At 35.5% G+C, this 25,572-nt stretch overlaps 1 protein-coding gene and 2 long non-coding RNA genes across 4 annotated transcripts; 2 read left to right on the top strand and 1 right to left on the bottom strand.

The window, feature by feature from the left end:
* Positions 1–2,008: 2,008 nt before the first annotated feature.
* LOC120273024 lies at positions 2,009–3,318 on the top strand. Its single transcript, XR_005540492.1, has 4 exons — positions 2,009–2,236; positions 2,343–2,435; positions 2,663–2,758; positions 3,070–3,318. It is a non-coding gene; the product is annotated as an uncharacterized LOC120273024 (long non-coding RNA).
* A 10,089-nt stretch (positions 3,319–13,407) lies between these two features.
* On the top strand, positions 13,408–15,285 carry LOC120273026. Of its 2 annotated transcripts, XR_005540494.1 has the most exons (5): positions 13,408–13,462; positions 13,960–14,289; positions 14,378–14,464; positions 14,593–14,734; positions 14,988–15,285. It is a non-coding gene; the product is annotated as an uncharacterized LOC120273026 (long non-coding RNA). The 2 variants fall into 2 exon arrangements; XR_005540493.1 differs by having other exon boundaries at positions 14,593–15,285.
* Positions 15,286–15,556: 271 nt separating this feature from the next.
* On the bottom strand, positions 15,557–16,309 carry LOC120273186. Its single transcript, XM_039279824.1, has one exon. The coding sequence runs from the start codon at positions 16,307–16,309 to the stop codon at positions 15,557–15,559; it is 753 nt and encodes a 250-aa protein (XP_039135758.1).
* Positions 16,310–25,572: the final 9,263 nt, after the last annotated feature.

Here is a 25,572-nt window from a genome sequence, read left to right as displayed (position 1 = left end):
AGACTTGTGCTGTTCTGAAAATCCGGTATACTTGAAAAGTCACTTTTGTAATTTCCGATTTAGTCTAACTATGGTTTGGAGGCTTATGCTCATATCTAGAAAAATTTTCTATATTTCCGATTTGCGACTTTTGAATCAGTATTCTCTTGAATAAAGTATTCTTAAATAGTGGTATTACTTGAGAACTATACCTCTGTTGAAGTATTTATTTTGTATTTGTTTAAACTATGTTTAAACTTTGAATTATTCTTAATATTTGAATTCCAGATTCATAAACCCCGTTGTTTTAAAAATAATTTCTCGGATTACTTATCGCCTAGTGAGCTCATGGATTCATTTTAAATCCTTTTTCGGGATTAAGAGTGATAGACCGCGTGGATCTTGAAAGATTGGTCGTAGATGTTGTCTTGTCTCGTTGTAAATTTTAAGTTCGTATTATTGTTTATCCATGTATTCCCGTATTTTATATTTTGAACTTCTATATCCCGGTATTATGTACTTTGTAGAGTTTGTAATTCTGTAACTCAGTTGGGTTATTATAGTTTTATCTGTCCTGTATCAGATTTTGAGGCCTTGCAGGCCTATGGGGCTCACACCTTATGGGTCTGCGGCAGTTTGTCTGCGCACCGGGTCCGGCGAGCCGGGTTCGGGGCGTGACAGGGTAAGTCTGGTTTTTCCAAATAGACAGAAAATTTTCAGCATTCTTTGACTCAATTGCAGTCCTTTACCTATCCTTACACAAGTAGCAACCATATAATTAACTTGTTTTCAATAAGAAATACCTAACAAAGCAATGGGACTATCTTGATGAAAGATATGCAGGCCTTAAAACATAAATGGTGAGAAAATGCAGTCTTATTAAAATAAATTATTAAATCAGATAAAATCCCCATATCATTTAATCAAATTTGCATAAACTCACCCTAACTACGCAAAATGAGTTTGACGATCTACCATCAGCCTGTTAGTCATGAAATTATCGTACAAAATTTTGTTAGCTAAACCATAATTCTATTGAAATGGCCCCAGCAAATCCCATATGGATAATAACTTAAAATTTTGCTAACTATGCTGCTAACGTGCTCATGATCATGGAATTAGCCAATCAGTGAGATTGATATATTAAAAACAACCTTAGATCAATTATTTATGTCCAAGCCTTGGAACTCAGACACAATTTCAGCAATAATGAAAATTGGACAGGAACGTGGATTCATGTTTAGCAATTCAATCTTTACTGTCCCTTATCAAATTGTTGTGATTTTCATGACTCTCCACATCTTAACTAATAATTAGAAAAATAAATAGTGAAAGTAAATACCTTATTGTTTATGCACTACAAGAAAAATCCCAAATCGGCACGGAAATATTGGCACAAAAAAAATCGTAACAAATTTGTTACAATATTCGACACGGAATTTACAAACGGTGTCAAATATATGAATTTTTTAATTTTTTTTAATTCTGTGTCAAATACCGTGCCAAAATATACAAATTTAATAATTTAATATGAAGGTGCTAAATGCAGTGCCAAACATAATTTTTTTTAAAAAATAATTAATTAATATCGTTCCAAACACCATACCAAATACCCAAATATAATAATATATTAATACAGTGCCAAATGTGCCAAAATACAAATATAATAGTATATTAATATTATGTCAAATACTGTACCAAAAATATAAATATAATAGTATATTTATACTATGCCGAAAATATAATTATAATAATATATTAATACCATGCCAAAAATATAAGTATAATAATATATTAATACTGTGCCAAATACTGTGCCAAAAATATAAATACACTAATATATTAATACGGTGCCAAATACAATACTAAAAATACATATAAAATAATTTATTGATTTATACCATAGCAAAGAACGTGCCAAATATACAATACAATGATTTATTAATACATTGATAAATCATGATTTAAGATAATTATATATATAATTGTATATATTATATATATAATTATAATTCCATTCCCCCTTTTCTCGATCCCGATCTTTCCAGACTCCATTCTCCCTTTTCTCTCGCTCTCTCGAGACTCAAGCACAAGCTTCGCTCCTGCTGTTGTGGCGCCGATCGTGACGCCAACAACCACCAGGCCACCTCCCTCATCTACTCCTCATTCACCTGGATCTGATCGGCGATCGCTATCGCACCTTGGTGTCTTGGATGTCCCACAATCATCACTAAAGCCGCCATTCCGGGGATTTCAGGTATGCCAATGACGCATGATTGTCTAGCTTTGAGTTTTTAGGTTTTTAGTACTTTATGTGTTTTTATCATTTTTGGGGTTGGGTTTGACGGGATTGTGACGAGAAGGCCATTGGTGCTATAATTGGCATAAGACGGAGGCAGAACAACTAGAGTGTGCTGAGATCCTGCATTTTCTAAGAAGGAAGTTCATTGATTTTGGTATGCTTCATAATTGTGATTGCGAATGTTATAGGTATTGATCAGTAGCTAGGGTTGAAGAATTCTTTGCATTGATTTCTTGTGCAATTGTTTATAAATTTTGAAATTGAACGATTGTAAGAAGTGGATTTAGTAAACAAGTTAAATAACTTTAGTATTTTTAGGTTTGTGCTTTTCCACGTTGTTCTAAACCCATTGTTTGGTTTGCTTTCTGAATTCATATGTAGATGTTTGAAAAATTCAATACGCCACTGATTGATTAACTGGGAAGACAAAGCAAATCTGTCATGTGCCTATTCATCTCAGCATTTATTCACCGAATGGTATGACATCCTTTGGTTGTGATCTTAAAATATAAACTGTTTGGCTGAATTGGTTATTAGTGAATCATTTTGTGACTGGACAACAATACATGATCATTGCTTCTTCATTTTTAGTTTTAAAATGGGTCAATTATCTTTGTATAACCTCCTAGTTTGTTTGATATGTATGACTTAGACATTATATTAACTAAGAGAAATATTGAGGAAGAATGTTGAATGACATTTTTGAAGAATCTGAACTTGAGGGAAATTTTTTTGAAGAAGTATTGAGAAAATATTAGTCTGGGAATGATGACACCATATCATTGCAGGTGATGATGTTCTGGTGATAATCAAAGTTCTGACTTGGCTCATCAACATCGGTAACCAATTCCAATGATGACTTGAGATCATGAGAGCCAGATTCCTCGATGGTACTAGCACTAGTTCCAAGAATCAGTCTTTTCTTCTCGTGTTCTTTCCCTTGCACTTGTCCATTGATAGTTTTGCATATACTGAAACATGTAAATTGTGTTAGAAAAAAATTTCTTGATTGATAAAACTGAGACCTCCTCTCCGTCTCTTCATCCTCATTTTATTTTTTTTATACTTAGTGCTGTTACATCACACATATTCAGTACAATAATTAAGTGCACTAAATGCACTACTAGACAAACAGCATTCAAACATACATAATATCTGCTTTTACAAACTTCAAAAAAACACAAACATGCTGCCCACTCTCATACTGCCATACTAGCAATACTAACATACCACTTCTTAATAGGACAACCATGCTACTGCAGATACATCTTTGACATGGGCTTCAATCACTGCCAACATCTCCCCTTGATTGAAGGCTGCATACACCTAGTTTGCTTCTCAACTCTTTAAACTTGTATATAGATAAAGCCTTTGTAAATATGTCAGCTACCTGCTGATCTGTTGTACAATACTACAAGGTAATTGAGCCATCTGTGATCAATTCTCTAATAAAATGAAATCTTATATCTATATGCTTTGTGCGCCCATGATGTATTGGATTTTTAGCAATAGATATGGTGGATTTATTGTCACAAAAGATTGGTGTAGCTTCATCTTGAATTTTGCCCATATCAGCCAAGAGTCTTCTCATCCACACAGCTTGACAAGCTGTTGAACATGCAGCAATGTATTCAGCCTCTGTCGTTGATAGGGCTATAACATTTTGTTTTGTTGAACTCCATGATACTGCTCCATTCCCAAACATAAACACATTGCCGGTGGTGCTCCTCCGATCATCCATTGAACCAGCCTAATCACTGTCAGTGAAACCCTGCAGTTTTGATTCATTTGATGCTTCATACCATAAGCCATAATTGAAGGTCCCTGCAATATACCTTAGTATTCTCTTGGCAGCTCCAAGGTGATGCTTTGTAGGTTTATTCATAAACCTTGAAGTTAATCCAACTGCAAACATTATATCTGGACGTGTATGGCTTAGATAAAGTAATCCTCCAATCAGACTTCGATACCTTTGACCATCTGCATTACCTGAACTATCATTGACTTGCAATTTTTCATTTGCATTCACTGGTGTAGAAGCTTCTCTGCATCCATTCATGTTAAACCTTTTGAGCAAATCATTTGCAGACTTCTGCTGAGAAACGAATATACCAGTGCCTGTTTGTACAACTTCCAGACCCAAGAAATATTGCAGCTTTCCTAAGTCTGACATTTCAAAAACTTTCTTCATATCACTCCTGAATTCATCAACTAGAGTTTGTGAAGACCCCGTATAAATTATATCATCAACATAAAGGCAAACCAAGAGCACTTCATCTTCACTTTGCTTCTTCACATACAAAGTATGCTCATTTGGACTTCTCTCAAAGCCATTCTGCAGGAAATATGAATCTATACGACTATACCATACTCTTGGTGCTTGCTTTAAGCCATACAAGGCTTTGTGCAGCTTGTATACTTTGTCTTCGTTGCCAGTTACACTGAATCCTTCTGGTTGGTCTACATATACATCTTCCTTTAATTCTCCATTTAGGAATGCAGATTTGATATCAAGTTGATAGACTTTCCATCTTCTGTAAGCTGCTAAAGCAATGAAAGCCCTTACTGTCTCCATTCGAGCAACTGGTGAATAAGTTTCATTGTAGTCCACACCATATAGTTGAGAATAACCTTTGGCCACTAGACGAGCTTTGTGTCTCTGAATACTACCATCTGCATTTACTTTGGTCTTGTAAATCCACTTCAAACCTACTGTAGTCTTGCCTTCTGGTAGTGTGACAAGCTTCCATGTGTTGTTCTTCTCAATAGCTGCTAATTCATCTTTCATTGCTTCTCGCCATACCTCCTCTTTTGCAACTTCCTCATAGGTTATAGGATCTGAGATATTTAGAGCAAATGAACATGTCTCATAAATATTTTTTTAAAGATCTGACCTTTCTTGGAGTAGCTTCAGTTGATGAAGAATCATATGATGTTGAACTAGCTTCAGTAGTACTCCTTGGTGTAGCTTGAATTGAGATATCCTTGCTTGGTGTTGATGGTGTGGAATTTATTGGAGAACATGATTCATTTGATGATGTTGAAGCTCTGATATCTGCAATTAAGTCATCCACCTCTTCAAGTGGTACTTGTATGCTTGATTTATCACTCCCTGTCCAATCCCATTTTGCATCTTCATCAAAGATGACATTTCTGTTTATAATTGTTTTGTTTGACATTGGGTTATAGAGTCTATATGCTTTAGACTCATTACAATACCCAATTAATATACATCTCTCAGATTTTGCATCAAATTTTTGAGGTCTATGCGACTGTACCAATGTATAGCAAATGGAACCAAACACCCTTAAATGTTTGACTGATGGTTTAACACCCTTCCATGCTTGAAATGGAGTGATATTCCTCAAGGCTTTAGTTGGAGAAATATTCAACAAGTAGACAGCAGTAGATACTGCTTCTGCCCAAAAACTGTTGGGTAGCTCTTTACTCTTTAGTATGCTTCTTGCCATCTCAATGACACTTCTGTTCTTCCTCTCTGCCACTCCATTCTGCTGGGGTGTGTAAGGTGCACTCAATTCTCTTCTAATTCCATGAATTTCACAATAATCACTGAATTCTTTGGACATAAACTCCCCTCCTCTATCTGAACGAAGAGTCTTCAAAGTTAAACTGCACTGATTCTCCATTAGAACTTTGAACTTCTTAAAACATTCTAGTGTTTGAGACTTGAACTTCATGAAAAAAACCCAACTCATACGACTAAAATCATCTGTGATCAGTAGAAAATACTTACTTCCACCAAGAGATTCTGTTTGCATGGGTCCAACTAAATCTGCATGTATTAGCTCAAGACACTGACTAGCTCTCCATGCACATTCTGATGGAAATGACTTCATTGTCTGCTTCCCATATGCACAACTTTCACAGAAGTCCAGGTGTTGTAAATTTGGAAGCCCACGAACCATGTTCCTTTTGCACAATAATTTCAAACTCCCAATGTTCAGATGGCCGTATCTTTGATGCCAGAGCTTTGTGTTTTCATGACTCTTCACTGTGAAACTAAAATTTTGTATATCTGATACATCAAAAGGAAACATATTATTTGTAGTTTTGTGAATAGAAATCATCTGTTTCCCTGTCTTCTTATCAACAATTGTGCAGGCTGAATCATCAAAAATGACAGTATAACCATAATTTAACAGTTGGCCCACACTAAGCAAATTGTGTGCAAGACTTGGAACAAATTGAACATTGTGTAATAATTTAACTTCACCCTGTGTGGTCTTGAGAGAAATTGTACCGTTACCTTCAACTTTTAACTCTTTGTTATCTCCAAGTTTTACAGTATGTTTCTGTGTTTCATCTAAGTCTTTAAACTGAGTCTTTTGGCCAGTCATGTGATTTGAACATCCACTATCCACTAGCCAAACTGAAGTTGCTTCATTTTGTGCTTCAAGCTTAGCCATGAAAAGGTTTGAAGTTCCTTGCTCTTCCACCACATTAGCACTTCTATCCTTGAACCAACAGTCAGCTTTAACATGTCCAAATTTCTTGTAATTATGACACTGAATATGGCTTTTAGAAAACCTGTGATCTCCGTGAGCTTGTCTTTGGCCAGTGTGATCCATTAAAGTTGATCTCTGACCTGAATATCTACCTCTGCCTCTGTTATAACTTCTTCCTCTCCAAACTGCTCTACCTCTGCCTCTGAATGATGAAGATTCCTCTCTGTTTGAAGTCTTGGTTTCCTGCTTCACTGAAGAACTCTCAATCTTCACTGCAAGAGCTTTACTTTCAGTTTTATCATCCTGACTAATCATCAAAGACTCATGTGCTTGGAGAGAACCACTTAACTCATCCATGGTTAATTTAGTGAGATCTTTGGCTTCACCTATAGCTGCAACCAAATGATTGTATTTAGGCCCCAAACTTCTCAAAATCTTTCCAACAGCTAGCTGTTCAGGCATAGTGTCTCCTAATCCTCTCATCTGATTTGCAAGATCATTCACCCTTGAAATATAGAATTGTACACTTTCATTTTCCTTCCTATGCAGGTTCTCAAAAACTTGCTTCAGTGACTGAATTTTCACTGCCATGATCTTAGGGCTTCCTAAGAATTGTGTTTTCAATCTTTCCCAAGCTTCGTTAGTTGTATTTGCAGAAGATATTCTGGAAAATAAAGCTGGATGTACAGCTTGTTGAAGGATGTACAAAGCCTTTGCATCCCTCTTCTTGTTCTCCTTCGCCTTAGCTTCTTCCTCATCCTTTGCATCCTTCCTTTTGCTCTCTTTCATCTTAGCTTCTTCCTCATCCTTTGCATCACTCTCAGCAAAGCCTTTTTCTACAAGATCCCACAGATCTTGAGATTTGAAATACGTCTTCATTTTTATACACCAGTGTTCATATCCTTCACCATCAAACATTGGAACTCCAAGCTGAATAATGCATCCAGGATTTGAGCTGGTGGCCATGGTATATATATTATATTTTTTTTGTGTGTGATTTTTGATGGAAGAACCGAAGCGAAAAAAAACCTCTTAGTCTCTGATACCAGTGTTAGAAAAAAATTTCTTGATTGATAAAACCGAGACCTCCTCTCTGTCTCTTCATCCTCATTTTATTTTTTTTATACTTAGTGTTGTTACATCACACATATTCAGTACAATAATTAAGTGCACTTAATGCACTACTAGACAAACAGCATTCAAACATACATAATATTTGCTTTTACAAACTTCAAAAAAACACAAACATGGTGCCCACTCTCATACTGCCATACTAGCTATACTAACATACCACTTCTTAATAGGACAACCATGCTACTGCAGATACATCTTTGACATGGGCTTCAATCACTGCCAACAAATTGTTGCCCTAATGACACCATTGTTATGCATAAACTGATTGTCTTTATTATTTATTGTTGTTCAAGTAAAATTTTTTGCTTTCTCTGCTACATTAGGCACTGGAACACCTTACCAGAAATAAGATTTAATTTGAAAGCTAACTTGAAGTATATTGCATTTTATTTTATTTTGTTTCCATTCCTATATTTGATGTATAGAATCCATGAAATTGAATGACCTAGAAAAGAGTTTATTCTACCCAAAGATTGGAATAACTATTTGAATAGTAAGAATTATCCTTGTGATAATTTGGCTTGCAAAATTTGTTTTTCAGAATAAATCTACTGCATTGTGGATTCATCCTAGTATAAAATAGCATCAGGATTAGTCTCTCAAGCGCTAGAGTTTTAATAAAGGCGACTATGGCAATGTTTATGGGTGGGTCAAAGGGTAGATATCAGAGATAACTGGCACATTAAAAATGTGAACACTGGTTTTGGACTTGAGTGACAGCTATCAGAGATGCCAACCATAATCTCTTTCCATCAGTTGTGTAACTATGTGCATTTTCTTTTACGAAGCATCTCTTCTAGCATTGCCAATATGTATTATTTCCTTTAATAAATCCTGTTACCATGCTTGCTATTGGATTTTAAATTATAAGTTTATTTTTTTTTGGAGATCAAAAAGAAGTACAAACAAGAGTTCTTGCATTGATTGAATATGAAACAAGAGTTCTTGGATTCTGCACTCTGGTCTCTCTTCACTGTCTACAACTATACACCTTGTTTTCTTGAAGAGAATACCATTAGTTTGTGTCAGATCTATTTCAGTTATAAACTTGATTTACTGACATAATTACCAGCACAAGAGGAGAAAATGCATTTATTCACCTGAAGATGCATGGTAATTAGATTTTTAGAATATAAGGCATAATTAGCAGAAGGAACAAACAGGCTTACTTTTGTAGTTCAATCATACAAATGTTAAAAAAGTACAATTCATTTCTAAAGGTTTCTATAGAGATTAATCATGAATAATGGCTTCCATAGATGATAAAAGGTTAACATTCAGCATGTGTACTAAAATGCCAGAAAGGAGAGGTGCCTGATAGTTCTCAACATGGAGGGCTAAACAAGATATTGATATAATGATTGTTTCATTTTAAAGTACTGAAGGGAAATTCTATTTCAAATTGAGATGCTATTATGTAAAACTTGAATATTTAAAAATTCATAAGAATGTGTTAACCTATGAACCCAAATTCAACTTTGGCAAATCATGATTGGCAGTACTTTTTTCAAAATGAAAGTCACAAAAAAAGTTCTTCTGACATATTTTAATCTACAAACCAGAAACTATTTACCTTTTTCTTTGCAGGAAAATTAGATTTAGAGTTAGCTCCTTTTTCTTGGTCTGACTTCTTCTCAACCATCATCTTCCTCAACTTCACCAGTTTTTGTATCCTCCATGGTACTAGCAAATCATGATTGGCAGTACTTTTTTAGTTTGTTGAACAAATGACCTTTTGATCTTCTATGGTTTGATCACATTCACTTCATTAGTCATTGTTGTTGTAGTTAACTTATCTTTGCATTCTGAAGTAGAAGATTGACTACTACTACTACGACTAGTAAACGTGAATTCTCCTCCGGGGTTCACAATTGCAGTTAGATCTCTGATAGCTGACTTTGGCTTGTTAAGCAACCACTGAATGATTTTTCTTGGTTTATCAAACCTAAGCATATCCTGCAAATAAAAAAATCTCCAAGCAACCTCAAGTGAGAGCCTCATTCTCCGCTCTTTCAACCCCTACGCCGTGTATATCTTACTGTGCAGATCCTTTCTCACTAGTCTCTTGCGAGAAGTAAGAATTCTCTTATTTTTTTTCTTTGCTATATATAGGTTTTCTGTATTTCTGCCAAATAACTCAAATAGTCTCAATGGTTATACTTGATTGAACTCCTCATATATGAAGCCCAACTCGAAAAATACTACGTCAGCTTGAACTTTAACTTGTTCTTGACATGCCTAATTTCTTTCTTTACTTTGAATGATGTGGATTGTTATGTTTTCTAAGCATTAGTTGTTGACATGGTTTTTTTTTCATTTCTTCTTCTTGATTGGCAATAGAGGTTTTTTGTTTCACTATGCTATGTAAATTCTGTGTTTTATTTTATTTTATTTTTTTGTCTGATTCTCTGTGGGATCTTTTATTGTACTAGACAATATTCATTTTTGTTGTTTGAACCAATAGTTGTTAACCTAACTTTGATTGACCAATGACCTTCTCATCACAGTATCTTCAAACTCAACTTCATGATTTTATTGATTTGAGTGTGTTTGTTTGTGAAAATAGTGAACTTGTTTGAATTCTAGAAACTAAAAAGCATCATCTTTACTTGTATTCATTGATGACCGATCATTGAATATACAAGTAATCTAACCTTGTACAATGCAACAGCATCCCAAAGCTCGATTTTTGAGCTTGCAAACCCAACAGCTAATGTTTTCCCATCATCAGACCATGAGACACTTGTGTGGTAATCTTCCTTATTCTCCATTGTCAGTAATAGCCGCACCTCGCTATTTGCAGCATTCCATAAATATAACGATGACTCCAATGCGATTGCGAGAATGTTGTTCTTGCCCGAATCCAATAGATTGAGATAATAGTCATCCAAAATCTTTGGCCCATCCAATATTCGATCTGCTACCTGTCCATTGATCATAATATGAGCACAAAAATCAGTCCAAACTTCCTCAAAAATTTAGACATCAGTTAGTAAGGCATCAATTCAAACACTTCAAAACTAAGTATATTCAGATTGCTAATTTTTATAGAAACGACAAAAATTAGATTATTAACAGAACATCTTACTAATCGTATATGGTCTCATCACGGGTAAATTTTTCCAGTGAGTATCCAAGATTGGACTTATATCAGTTTGAGCACTACCATTCAATTTGTATCAAAATGAGCATTAACTTTTAATTCCATTTCTCCGGTGGGGTAATTGGGGAATTCTGGTGGTTTTTTGGTGACGTGGAAGCTGGAGCGCTTGCGTGGATTATCTTGATCCACGTCACCTAGTTGCCAGCTCAGCAACTCATCATGCAAGTAATCTTGACTGACACGTCTCCCGTCATCCCTTCTCTTCTCCTTCTTTCCCTCTTCTCTTTCTCTCCCGAGGGTGGCTTTCTTTCTCCTGAGACGGCAACCCTAATTGGGCTCCCGAGGGCGACTGTCTCTCTCCCGAGACGACACCCTAATTAGTCTCCCGAGGGAGGCTGTCTCTCTCCCGAGACGGCAACTCTAATCTCTCCCGAGGGCAACTATCTCTCTCCAGCAACCCTAATTTCTCTCCCAAGGACGGCTTTCTCTCAGTTGTTTCCCTCTTCTATTCCTTTCCAAGACTGTGGCAGTGAAACCGATTGTCTCTACAACTTATGCTATTGATTTGAAAATGTTGTACAATTAACATGCTATGTTATCGCTGAGATAGGTTATTTTTTTGTGAATTATCACAATGAATTGAATGCAATGTACATTGGGTGAATTTTTTGTACAGTTGAATTAATTTTTGTGCTTATGTTAATTAATTTGTACAGTTGAATGTTATATGGTTTATGTTTTTGTATATAATGCTTCATTGTACATTGCAGAAATATTTCAGCAATGTCTGTATATATAAGTAAGGATCAAGCTTTTTTAGACTCCAATGTTTTCATAGGAATTCCCAAACTATTATAAGAAACAAATTTGCTAGGTAAGTGCAGTTTCATTTTAAACCTGAAAGTGCACATTGTATTCCATCCATGAAGTCAGAAGCTACAAGAACTAGCATCATTGCTAAAACATAGCCCCAGACATCACTTACCAGCACTGCTAAACGTGCAGCTTGTGAGTTCCCAGCACCCAATTCATTTGAAAGTCTTATATTGTAAAATAACAAATAAGAGGAGAACAAACAAAGACTTCAGTTAAATACTCAAGCGTGTGAATTCTGATTCCGGTGGACATCGATGGTGCATCTGTCTCACCGCTTAGGTTTACCAGGAGAGAAAGAGAAGAGGAAAAGAACGGAAGAGAAGGGAGAGAATGGGTGATGGGGGATATCAAAGAAAGGAGCTAGGAACAGAGAAGGGGTGACGGGTGACGTGCCAGTCAAGATTACTTGCATGATGAGTTACTGAGCTGGCAACTAGGTGATGTGGACCAAGATAATTCACGCAAGCACTCCGGCTTCCACGTCACTAAAGAACCACCGGAATTCCCCAATTACCCCGCGGGAGAAATAAAATTAAAAGTTAATACTCATTTTGATACAAATTGAATGTTAGTGCTCAAACTGATATAAGTCCAATCTTAGGTACTCACTGGAAAAATTTACCCATCTCATCACTCTCTATTCACTATTTCTTTCATTTTTTATAAGGTTCATAATATTAACAAATTGAGAACAAGATTAATAACATTTTCTGTAGATTTATCTAAAAAAAATTAACAATAATTAGTTAATAGGATTGTCATCAAGTTAGAATCTAAATTAAATGGATAGACCAAATTGTATATAAAAAATATACAATTTTTCTTGACTTATTTGCACATAAACATTGATATCTTTTCTTGACGTATTTGCATAGTAATATTGTGTTGTGCATGTCTGTATTATTTTTTTGTGCATGTCTGTTGTGTTGATGCCATGAACAAAATTATTGCTCTGGCCGACTGAAATTATCCGTAATATTAGCAATTTTTTTTACTAAGATTTAAATCAAAGTTTCAAATTGTTTAATATGTTTCTGAATATGACTTGGTTTTGTGAAACAGGGATATGAACATCCTTCTTCATCTTCTTAGGATCACCAAGAACCATCGCCGTTGGGGCTTCTTGTCCTCCGACCACCCTCACCACCCTTACTACCTTCAACGCAGGATCTCTGAGCAATGTAGGGCTCGCCGTTCTCACACTTGAGCTTTCATCATTATATCATCATCATCTTCTTCTTGTCTCTTGTTTCTTCTTTTTTCTTTCTTTAAATATTAAAGTCAATGTGTTAGGTTTGGATCTCTTCTTTAAATTAGGTTTTATTAATTTTTTAGTTTCTCACAGAGTTATTTGTGTTTATAACATATACATAATCTATTTTAGTTTGAATCTTATGAATAGATTAGTAAAATTAGAATTTGGAATACAAAGGATTAGGTTTTATCCTGATAATTAATGACATGTGGTTTATATATATATATATATGTATATATATGTATTTATATACATTGTTTAATTTGTTTTGGTTTTGAATGTCATTAATTAGGACTATATAAACTGATTGCACGAGTTCCAGCAGTGGCTGCTTATCTCTATCAAAGGTAAGTGACTACGGCTGCACCATGAAGTTTGATTGTTAGTGTTATTTCAGAATTCATAATCCATTGGTTTCTAAGTTAGTTTTTTTTTGGGATGGATTTTTCCCTTGTATTTCTCCAATTCATGGTATGTAATCATCGTTAATATGCCTTTAATATTTGTCTTTTGAACTAGTTTTTGTAGAATTGAATTGCTGCTCTATTATAATCTTCTAAGTGGTTTTATTTCTATTTAATGTGTGCATACATTGTATTTATGTATTCTAAATCATATCCTTCTATACATTAAGTTGACTCTCTTTAATGGATGGATAGCTTAGTGGTTGTAGTTCTATTTTATGTAGACTTTTTTTTTATTTTATACATGCATGCATACCGTATTGTGCATATACAGCCTTGAATAGAAGATATTATTTTCATACTACCCTCCCTGAATCTATTACTTATTCTTATGTTACTGGTATTACTACTGCTACAACTATAACTACGTTTATGAACAGGTGAGAGTATGTACGAGCATTGATATGTTGCCCAAACTGCATGGATTCAGAATGGAACTATACAAGAGAACATCCTATTTAGCATGCCAATGAATTCAAGCAAATACAAGGAAGTTCTTCGAGTTTGTTGTCTGGAGAAAGACATGGAGATGATGGAGTTTGGAGACCAAACTAAGATTAGAGAGAGAGAGAGAGAGAGGGATTAATCTGAGTGGTGGCCAGAAGCAGAGAATTCAACTCACCAGGGCTGTTTATAAGGACTCTGATGTTTATCTACTTGATGATGTCTTCAGTGTTGTTGATGCTCATACTAGTTGTGAGATCTTCAAGGTTTTCATTCTCTTTCCTTTCTCCTATTTGTATGCCTTTGATATTACTAGTTCTTAGTTTTTGATTCATTGGTGGTGGTGTTTCGTAGGAATGCGTCAGAGGAGCTGTCAAAGATAAAACTGTCGTGCTTGTTACTCACCAAATTGACTTCTTGCACAATATCAATTGCATCTACGTGAGTAGTCTTTGATTCCTCTTTATTATTTATTTGTTCATTTTTACCATATGAAGTTAGAAAATAGCTCTGATTTATTGCTGATTTTTTTTATAATGATTTATTGGTGAAATTCAATCACATAACAGGGTTAATTCAAGTTTACGGATGGATTTCACAACAATGGATCCAACGAATGGCAAGGATTCCGGTTAGAATTAATTGGGAGCTTTGTCCTCTGCATCGCCGCTTTGCTCATTGTCATGCTTCCTGCGAATATTATCCAACCAGGTACCTCTTGAAAAGCTATCCCATTTTTCTGCTTTCTTTAGTTTGATAACATATCACACTAGTATAGTGTAGATGATAATTAACGTACAGGTTTTGGAGTTAAAATTAGCTGTAGGCTTAGAAATAACCATTCAAGGACTCATAGGTGTTTGGCTGATATCTGAATATGCTCAACTATAACACAAAGGCTGTTTGTGGTTGGCATGTGGTATGTGGGAACTCACATGTGTTTCTTGTGATGCATAATATGTAGGCCTATCTCTGTCCTACAGCCTCAGTTTGAATACCGAGTTTCAAATGTCTTCAGTTGTGTCCATAATTAAAGGTGAGACCCTATGTATAATAGCTAAGATGCACAAAAAAAATCAAAGTTTTGTTAGATAGTCATGACATGGTCATTTAGTTTGAACCTTGTGGACTCTTGGGCTGGAGATAAAGTGAAAGCATGGCATACTATTGGACTTTCAGATCATTTGCATCATTCTCATGATATGTTTAGGGTTTAGATTTGAGAGTATTTTTAAAATGTTTTGAGATTAAAAATATCTGTATTTTCAGAATTTTATACATATCATTCTTCATTAGAATTGTATATTGCTATATAAAATGTTCTGAGATTATCCCTTGCTAAAAGTCTGTATATATTACCTTTAGAGGTTAAGAACCCATGGGCCAATGTTGATATACTCAGTGGCGGAACCAGAAGTAAAACCAAGGGGGTGTTGGGTTTAACCTAAAAAGTAAATATATAAAATTAATTATATTAATCCAAACTTAAGATTATAATAATTAATTTTAAAAAATATAAAAATATACATACCACTAATGAAGTGGAAGTTGAATCCTTCGGCTTTGCATATTCTGAAATCGAACCAAAATAGCTTCATCATCAATTGTTTCAAACACTTGGCGTTCGATATAGCATATCATCATATCATTCAACCATTCATCTCCTATCTTATTGCGCAAATCGGTTTTGATGATATTCATGGCCGAGAAAGATCTTTCAACTGATGTTGTTGCCACCGGTAAGATCAAAGCCAATTCAATAAGGCGATAAACCAACGGAAATACCAAATGCTTTCGACTTTCAACTAGTTTCACAGCAATACTTGCAAGATCATCACATTCAACAAAATCAGAACATCTTCTAACATCATAAATGTATGTGTGAAGTTGCTCTTTTAGAACTTGAAGATCTTGTATAGAAAAATCATCATAATAAATTTCTGCAAGTCGAAGTAGCTTGGCATGATTGAATCTGGAAAATGAGTTTCTTGGATCAAGACATGATATGCAAGCTAGCAACTCTGTAGTTGTCTCAGTGAACCGATTATTCATCTCAATGGCAATTAAATCAATAACTGCAATAAAAATCTCTGCGTGATAATGATGATAATAAGTAATCCACTGCCCTTCACGCCTAGAACGACTCCCGACGGTATTTTTATCTTCCATGTTAGGGATTGGAATATACATTCTATCACAGAAGCTTTGAACCTCTTCTAATAACTCATCCCACCTGTTATCCCTGAAATCTTGAATACTATCTTTTACAATATCAATTAACGCCATGGCATTGAAAAATATTTTTGATCTTTTACTGCTGCAGAAGCATTTGATAATTCATTTGTGATCCCCAACACTTTCATCATCAAATGCAAGACAAAGACAAACTCAAAACTCTCCATTTTACTAATCAAGCTTGATGCCAAACCTTTTTGATCTGCAATAGATCCATCTTGACAAACATTTTGTAAAACCTCTAAAACTGATTCCCACATTGTCAAGAGACGAATCAAAGTTGTAAAATGTGAACCCCAACGAGTATCTCCTGCTTTTGCAAGATTTGTCTCTTGATGCTTTCCTTTTCCTGAAAAAATCTCACCAGACTCTAATCTTTCAACAATTTTTTGATGATGTGTTTGTAGCAATGCATCTTTTCTTTTACATGAAGCACCCACAATATTTACAATCATATTTGTATAACAAAAAAAATCAGAAACAACCAGAATACTTTTTAGCAGTGAAAACAACTACTAATTGCGGTTGGTGGGCGGGCGAGTGGATATAAAAACGCGAAAAGGATTTTTCTTTTTAAAATCAATGTCTTCGGACCATTAAATTCTCCTCTCATATTTGAGGGCTCCATCATACCCTTGTCCTCTTAATTTTGAAATTGATAAACCATGACGAGCAAATAATTCATCTAAAAGTTACTTTTAGAGAAAATCTTTGAAAGTGTCGGCTACATCTTTCGAATCGCAAGAAATCTTTCAACAACCCCGACCTTACTTGTTCACAAACCTCAAAATGAGTCGCCATTTTGCTCCTTTATTGATTTATCTCGAGACTCATCAACAATTAGTGAGAAATTACGTCACCAATTTCATTAATAATTGCTAATGTTGTCTCTGCGACACATGCATTCACCATCTGCTTTTTGAATTAATGGAGAAGTTAATTGATTATTCAGGGAGCATTTTCATTAATAACATTCCCAACCTTCTCAACCCTTTTTGCATACCAATTGAGTATCTCCAGAAAATTCCCCTTATTTTTAGAACTTGAAGACTCATCATGACCACGAAATGCAAGACCTTGTACCAAAAAGAATTACATACGACATCTAGAATAGTCGTTAGAGCGAGGCGATAATCGATCTCCATTTGCGCCCATGAGAAGATAACACGTGTGACACACTTTGCCTCTGATTTTTAAAATCTTCACAATGTTGTCTAGCATCATTATGTGCACTATTTACTATGCCTACATGTTTATTAAAAGCCTCAAGTGCTTTCCTCCAATTTGAAAACCCTTTTATTGTAAAAATATCACTTGCTCCCTTTTCGCTTCTATCACGCTTTCGAGCAGGATAACAATAAAAACAATAGGCTTCATCTTTTTGCCACACTATATTCCAACCAATTATACTTTTGAAACCATGCTTCTTGAAAGTGTCGCATTTCTTTTCCTTGTTGTTTTTTGGGGAACTCATATCCAATTGGTTGACATGGGCCTTTCAATAAATATGATCTTCGAACTCGATCTCTAATATCAACATCATATTCTTCAATTGGTTGACGAATTCCAGGATTAGCAATGATATCATCTGGACTGAACTCAACACGAGTTCTCTTTTGTGCTCCAGTACTAGCTTCTGAAGAAACATTTGTTCCCAATTCACAACTTTTCGGTTTAGGTTTAAAAAACCTCTCCATATCTATATAATTAATAATTAATTCAACAAGCAATTAAAACCTAAGATAACAAATAATGTAATAAAAAAACAACTAAACTCAATTAAAACTATAAGTAATAAAAACGTAATTAATAAAATCATAAATTCTAAATATTTGTATAGACTACTACAAAAATTAAGATTATACACCTATGAGAACAATCATAAAAGGAAGACTTCTTACCCCAAAATTATGTTGCAATATTGTAGAATAATAATCAAGTGCTATCTGCTATTTATATCTTTGCAATAAGACTCAAGAAAGCATCAACTTCATCACCCTTCCTTCACCTTGATTGAGTTGATAGAAAGCCAAATCCTAAATTTAGATAACATGGCATAATTAAAAAAATAAATATAGCTGTTGATATACTCACTTTCACTAGAAACAAAGACCAAATTTCAAACTAGTATAAATAATTGAAATCATTCCAAAATGTGTAGCTTCTGAGTTTCAGAATATTTTGACAAAAAATAATTCCAAAAATAGCATTGCCATTGAGTATTCATGTGATTAATTAATTAGACACTCACATCACATGATTAAGCAAACCAAAAATGGATTAAGCAAACTGACTGAGTATTCATGTGATAAGTGCTTAATTTATATGGACCATTACAGCATGTACTACAAGAACTCCAAAATTGAACTGTTTTTTGAGTGAAAAATTGCAAATTTTCTTAGTGTGAAAATTGAATACTAGTAAATTCTTATTATCATGATATCATGATTAATGATTATCATCTAAGAGTTTGAGACTGAGACTAGCCATTGCTTATTTGCTTTTCATATGTCATTCATAGTCCAAAATTCCATGATTTCCATGATTCCATAATTTCCATCAACCAATTAAAAATCCCTTATTTTTGCAACCATGAACGGATGAACCATCAACCATGAACCATCCAAATTCCAATGATTCCAATTTCCAAACACATAAACACTCCATCACTAAATCCATTCCCAAAAAAATATATATATCACTCATGTATCAAATACCACACTAAACAAGAATAAAAATCAAATCCAATAAACCCTTAAAAAACACACAAAAAAGGAAAACAATTAGAGCACCACTCACCAACTTGCCGATCTGATGAGGAGATGATGCTGAGATTTCTTGCTCCAACGGTCCAAACTTTAGCCTAACTTGGTTAATTGTTTGTGAATTATGATTGTGTGAGATTATGAGTTTTAATTGGATGAACACTTAGAGAAGAGAGAAGAAACATCAGACAACACAAAGACACAAAGTCACATGCTTCACAGTTGGTTGTTTAACTTTTAACAACATTGAGATTTGTGTCTGAATCTCATCACACAATACAATAAGTAAAGTACATAACCTTGATTACTTAACTTTAACAAGCCATTATCAATCCATTTATATGCTTAATGGCTGGATGTTAACATGGGCAGTGGGGCTTAAATGAAATTTAAGGGGGTGCTGCTTTTTATTTATGCAAGGAGGGAAGGGAATTTTCTCAAGCAAGGGGGTGCTCAAGCACCCCCTTGCCCCCCTCCTTCCGCCACTGGATATACTTAGTGGATTATCACTGAACCATTTTGGTTTAAGTGAAGATAGGTAAGAGCTAGCTTGTCATCACTAAGTATATGCATGATCATTTCTAAACCTACTGGCTTTATCTCCTCACCTAACCAAAAACTTTGGTCTATTAAGAGGCCCAAGAGTGTGACCTTGGATTGGCTTGAAAACTACGGCAAGAAATTTGCTTATTGTCTACAAATGCAGTAATTAATATTTGTAGCTCCCTGATTATCATGATGGGATAATCAGGGAGTTATTGGTGAGATTTGAAGGGTGCTTTGATCGTGATTTTGTATCGGTTGTTTTGTTTTTGTAAGTTCCTGTTATCTTGATGTGATTGAGCATCCACTGGACTTTAGGGCAATAAGGAAGAAGCTTTACTTATTTGATGAGATTGAGGAATTGCTTTATAGTCTTGTAGAAAACTCACAATTGAGCACTAAAATTGTTATTAATTCATTGGATGTTTTGTTATTCTTTTCATTCAACTTCTACCTATTTTGTTGAGTTTTAACTTAAAGTTGTTAGTAAATTTGTGATTTTAGTAACTTTTTTGTTCATTTTGCAAATAAATCAGTATAAAATATAAAATATATTTTAATAAAATTAATTTCATATAATTTATTATTTTTTACAAAATAAACAAAAGCGTGCCTAAAGCGTAATAAAAAAATCTCGTTAAAAACTGTGCCAAATGCCGTGAAAAAACTATAGCATGTAAAATTATGCGAAAAATTGTGCCAAATACCGAACCAATAAAATCATGCTAAAAACCGTGCGAAATACTAAAAAGATAAAATCGTGCCAAAATCGTGACAAATATGGAACCAAAGTCTGTGCACAAAAATCAATGGTAATGTTAGGCACAATAGTAAAAAAACCGTAGCAAAAATAGTGACAAAGTTTGGCACGGTATTAAAAATGGTGCCAAAATATATTTGTCATGATGGCTATAAGAACGGTTATTTTTTGGTGCCAAATACGGTGCCAAACTTATTTTGGCACCGTTTTTAAATTCATTTCCGTGCCAATTTTACCGTGCAAATTTGTGATTTTTCTTGTAGTGTCTTTATTTTGAAAATGTTTAATGTGATCCTTATATATATATATATATTTCCCAATTTCATCCATGGAAGTGATTCTAGCTGTCAGTGAAGATGACATCCGATCTATTTAATTAAAAATTTATATTATCATTTACTTTCATTTTAAATTTCATCTCAATTGAAAAAATTAAAAAAATAGTCATACGCTCTAAATGATATGTCAAATTACGTTTAAAGTTACTTAAAATGAACAAAAGAATGAAACACATGATATTGAACATTTTGAAAGTACGGAGAACAAAAATGGCTTTATAGAAACACGGTGGAGGAGTAGGAGGCAGCGAATCCTTTCACGACCTTGCATGGGTGGTTATCTTCCGATCCATTAATTGTAGAATGTCACTAGTTCTTCCTTCTTCCCAGGAGAAAATAAACAATAACTGAGCTATCTACTAAGCATGCCCACCTTATATATACATACAAAAACAATAAATGAAGTTGGTAAAGAAAAAAATTTCCTGTTTTATGTCATCATGCACACTGTTTGACAAGCTTGCATAGATCTATGCCCAAGTATCCTTCTTTCCTTCTTCCAATTTATGCTTAAAAAAACAAAATTAATGAGAATTTTCTTAGTGGTGAAGAAAGCAAAACAACCATCTTCTAAAACTTTAAAAAAAAAAAGAGTCCTTTCACTTGTTAGCTAATTGTTGTGTCTATTGGAGTGATTGAAGACCTGAATACTTCTGTCTCTATGAAGTGTTATATGTTTCTACAGATTTTTATTATTACAAGAAAGTTGGGCTATGGCGACAAATTTTGGCAGCGGATTATATATGTGCCACTAAATATATAGGTATAAAAATATTTTTAGATATGCACCCTCTATAAAACATGTAATCACACACATACCCCCATTTATGGTTTCATGAATATCTTTAAGGGGGTGTTTGGTTGCCATGCTTGGAATGGGAATAGGAATGGAGTAAACCCAAGTCTTTGTTTGGATAGCATGAATGAGAATGAAAGAGGAGTGGGTGGGGAGTGAGTGAGGAGTGAGCAATCCTCCCAAAAAATGAGAGGATTGCTCATTCCCCCCTCACTCTTTAGTGAGAAATGACCAATTTACCCATTTATTTAATAATTAAAATAATAATTTTATTTTTTAAAAAATAAATAAATAATTTTAAAAATAATCATTAATTAAAAGAAAATAATAATAATAATAAAATTAGTGGAAATTGCCAAAAAAAACCCCTAAGTTTGCAATATTGGCAAAAACACCCCCTTAATTTGGAAATCCCTAGAAACCCCTTTCTTTGAAACTCAATGTTTTCCAAACCCCCAAACCATGTAATGGAGATTAATTGAGTTATTTTTAAATTTTATGGACGAAATTGCCCTTGCATGGGATGTCGTGGTACTGCAACCATTTCGGCGGTTTGAGAGGAAGTGGGGGTTTTTGTTAGGGTAACCCCAAGAGATGACTTTACTGGAGCCGTATACTTGTTGTTTCTCAACTCACGTCTTCAGCTTTTCCCTATCCAAAGTTGTCTCTACCGGCACATCCTCTGTAATTTCAGCTTTTCTCTTTCCACCGGTGTCTCGAATGAGAAGTCCCGTGCAAGTATTCGGCATTTCATCAGTTTGCAATCTAAGGTATTGATTATGGGTTTATGTTAACTATTTTGTTACAAAGAAAGATTTTTCGGTTTTGTTTTGTGGTTCTGTTTTTATTGCAAGATATTGAAGTTTGCAGAGGGATTTGTCAGTTGGGGTTTTGTTAGTCTGCAGGGGGATTTGTCGGCTAGGGTTTTGTTTTGTTTTACACTTTCATCTGTGTACACGATCGAAATAGTTTTTTGATTATTATGATTTTTGTAATGTTTATAATGTATGTTTCCCCTTTCATTTGATATGGTTGCAGTTTTACAAATGAGGTTTACGTTTAAGAAATGAGAGGTTACCGTTTAAATATTGTTGTCTCTGTTTAAGTATTATTGTCTCTGTTTAAGAAACTAAGTCTCTGTTTAACAAGTGATATCTTTGTTTAAGATTTGAGATATTACCGTTTAAAACCTTATATTTCCGCTTAAAAATTTGTGAATACTTCTGAATGTGTTGTTATTATCGCATGCTTGTGATTATGGCAGTCAACCTAGTTAATGGGCGATGCTACTTGACACCGGTAGTGAAGACCTTGGCTGAATTGAAAGTTCACATGACCCCTCGACACTGGGAGATCATCTAAAAGACACCGTCTGCAACATTTACTGAGCTGGAAGCTGTATTCCATAAGAGGGCCCTTCTCGATTCTCTATTGCAAAGGTACAATGGCCGCAACAATAAATTCAGGATCGGGGAAAGCCTGTTGAGTTTCAGGCCTGAAGATGTGGCCCTCGTTCTTGGTCTGCATTGCGATGGAGACGCAGTCGTGTTTCAGAAGAAGAAAACACACTCAGCTTTCGAAGAGTGGTATTTATCAAAAACCTACGAGAGACACAGAGACTCCATCAAGAGCACTCTTGAGCAACTTCTTCGACAGATGGAAGAAGAAGAAAATTTTGTCAAACTCATGATGGTGTACCTCATGGGTACAATCCTCTTCCCAAATACCTCATGCTTGGTTCTGAATTGGATCGTTGATTATGTCAAAGATCTACCTGGCATGGGGCGATACGCATGGGCGCAGGTTACACAAAAGTGGCTTATGGAGGACATTCCACAAGTAGCCGTTCAAGTGCAAGCTAGATGTGCGAGGAAGAAGACCAACACAGGGTATATTAAGGGTTGCTTAGTCACGCTAAACATCTGGTTTTACAAGCTGACTGGAACTGGAAAGAAATTCCTTTTCTGCAAGACCCCAAGGATGCTGTGCTACGGTGAAAGTAGTTACCAGAAGCAAGCGACGATAGAAACTAGTTTGTCATCTCTCGAAGGAAAAGAGGTAATAAATCATGAACAATGTGTTTAACAGTAGTAGTTAATGTTTACATATAGTATTTAGCATTTAACGGTGTTTATTTTCAGTTTAAAATTATTCATCAGAGTTTAAACATTTTGTTTTCCGTTTAAAAACATGCGATACCATTTAAATATATTAGTTAAATGTTTAAATATATTTGTTATTGTTTAAACTGAATGATTTCGCTGAGATTGTTTGGTTTACATATGTTAGTTTCCCGAGCTGATCCGGGTGAATGTTGATGAAGTTATATTTGTTCGGAGCAACCGCCGGGTGGATGGTATTGCTCTGGAACCACTTGCTTGAAGGCAAGATGAGAGGCCAACCTCTTCCGTGCTAGCTCAAGGTCGTTCTCCTACTTCTAGGCCAACGCGCTCACGCATTCTTCGACGCCGGATAAGCCTTCCCCCACCCCGCCAGATTGTAACACTCCCCTCCCCCGACCACGACAACGACAGTCCCCTGATCGCCTCAGCACCTCCCGACCGTGGCAGCCCCCCGGACGGCACTAGGCGATGATGTCACTGCAACTCTTCTGCAGGCATGCCAGATATTGATGACCGAGTTCCCTCGGCTTGTCGCTCAGGATAAGGCATTGGAAGGATGGTTATAATCGACTGCGCCGTCCCTCCAAACAAATGAAGCACTTTCGGGAGGGGCGAGGGCGTCGAGAATTTGACGACGACGACTGCATCGGGATGGCCATTCCAAGACGGCCACATTCGAAGAGACTTGCAAAAAAGAGGAAAACAATAATGCCTCTGTCTCCATCACAGGCTGGTGATGAAACAACAACGGCACCATTGGCGGCTGATGCTATTATTGAGTCTGCTGTCGTTGATGACATGGCCGTCACGGTGGAGAAGATCATAGATTATGTTGCTGTTGCCGTCGTTGATAAGATCGTTGACTCTATTGTTAATGAAATTCCCGTCACGATGGAACCGGCGGCCGATAATACGGCATTGAAGGTGGACACTATCCTTGAAGAACAACAACCAGCTAAGGATGTGTCTCCCGTTGATGCTGTTGCCGTGGGCGCGGCTGAGAAGATCGTTAACTCCGTTATCAACAAAATCATAGCCACGTGGAACCAGCGGCCAACAGTGCCGCATCAAAGACAGACGCAATCCCACAACAACAAAAAGCATGTAAGGATATGTCTCCGGTTGATGCTGTCGTCGTGCCCGCATCGAAGGATGATGCTGCTGGTGCTGAACACCAACAACCATCAACAACAGTACCGCATGATGATCCCAAAACAACTATTGACGAGGGGCAAGGGAATGCCACCGAAAACGCAACGAGAGATATCATCCTTGCCAACCAACAATATGACAAAGTTCGGAAAGACTTTGTTCCGAAGAAGAAAAATACATTGGACAATCGTGCCTCAACAAATTCGAGCAGGAGTTGATAAGGATCTTCTTCAACTGCTCTATGGACAAGTAAGTTTGAAGTTTTTATGTTATTATTTAAATTTGTATGTTAAAATTAAATTTATATACTTACCGTTTAAATATGTATAATATCATTTAAATATTTGCTATGTCGTTTAAATATTTACAATGTCGTTTAATTATATCTTTTACTTTTTAACTGTAGGACTGTCATGTGGATGAATGACTGTCTAAGCACCATACGGTCCAGACTATTCACGCTGTTTGAGGGGAAGGAGATGGTCTTAGACGATGTGATGGACGCTTTTGTATGCATAATACAAAAATCGCTGAGCAGAGTACCATATCCTTATAAGAAGCGCGTCTCCATCACACGATCACTAGCTCCGTTTATGTCAAAGCAAGATGACGCGTCTGACACGACTTTCGCTATGATCGGAGAAGCCGCGCGCAAGATGCATGATGTTGACATTGTCATCCTCTCGATAATTATGAATGGCCACTTCCATGTCGTGGTCCTTGACAATAACAAACAAGAATACAGGCATTATTCTTCACGCCAAAGTGAGGAGTACGACAAAGACGCGTTAGAAATGGTAAGTTCTTTACTAAATAGAGTTTGACTAATAGTGTTTG

Source organism: Dioscorea cayenensis, chromosome 12 (genome assembly GCF_009730915.1).
Source record: "Dioscorea cayenensis subsp. rotundata cultivar TDr96_F1 chromosome 12, TDr96_F1_v2_PseudoChromosome.rev07_lg8_w22 25.fasta, whole genome shotgun sequence".
Lineage (NCBI taxonomy): Eukaryota > Viridiplantae > Streptophyta > Magnoliopsida > Dioscoreales > Dioscoreaceae > Dioscorea > Dioscorea cayenensis.
Note: the sequence above shows the minus strand (reverse complement) of the source record. Positions and strands in the feature narration are given on the sequence as shown.

Excerpts from the sequence above, each read along its gene's own strand:
- LOC120273186 (XM_039279824.1), bottom strand. The coding sequence starts at position 16,309 with ATGGCGTTAATTGATATTGTAAAAGATAGTATTCAAGATTTCAGGGAT.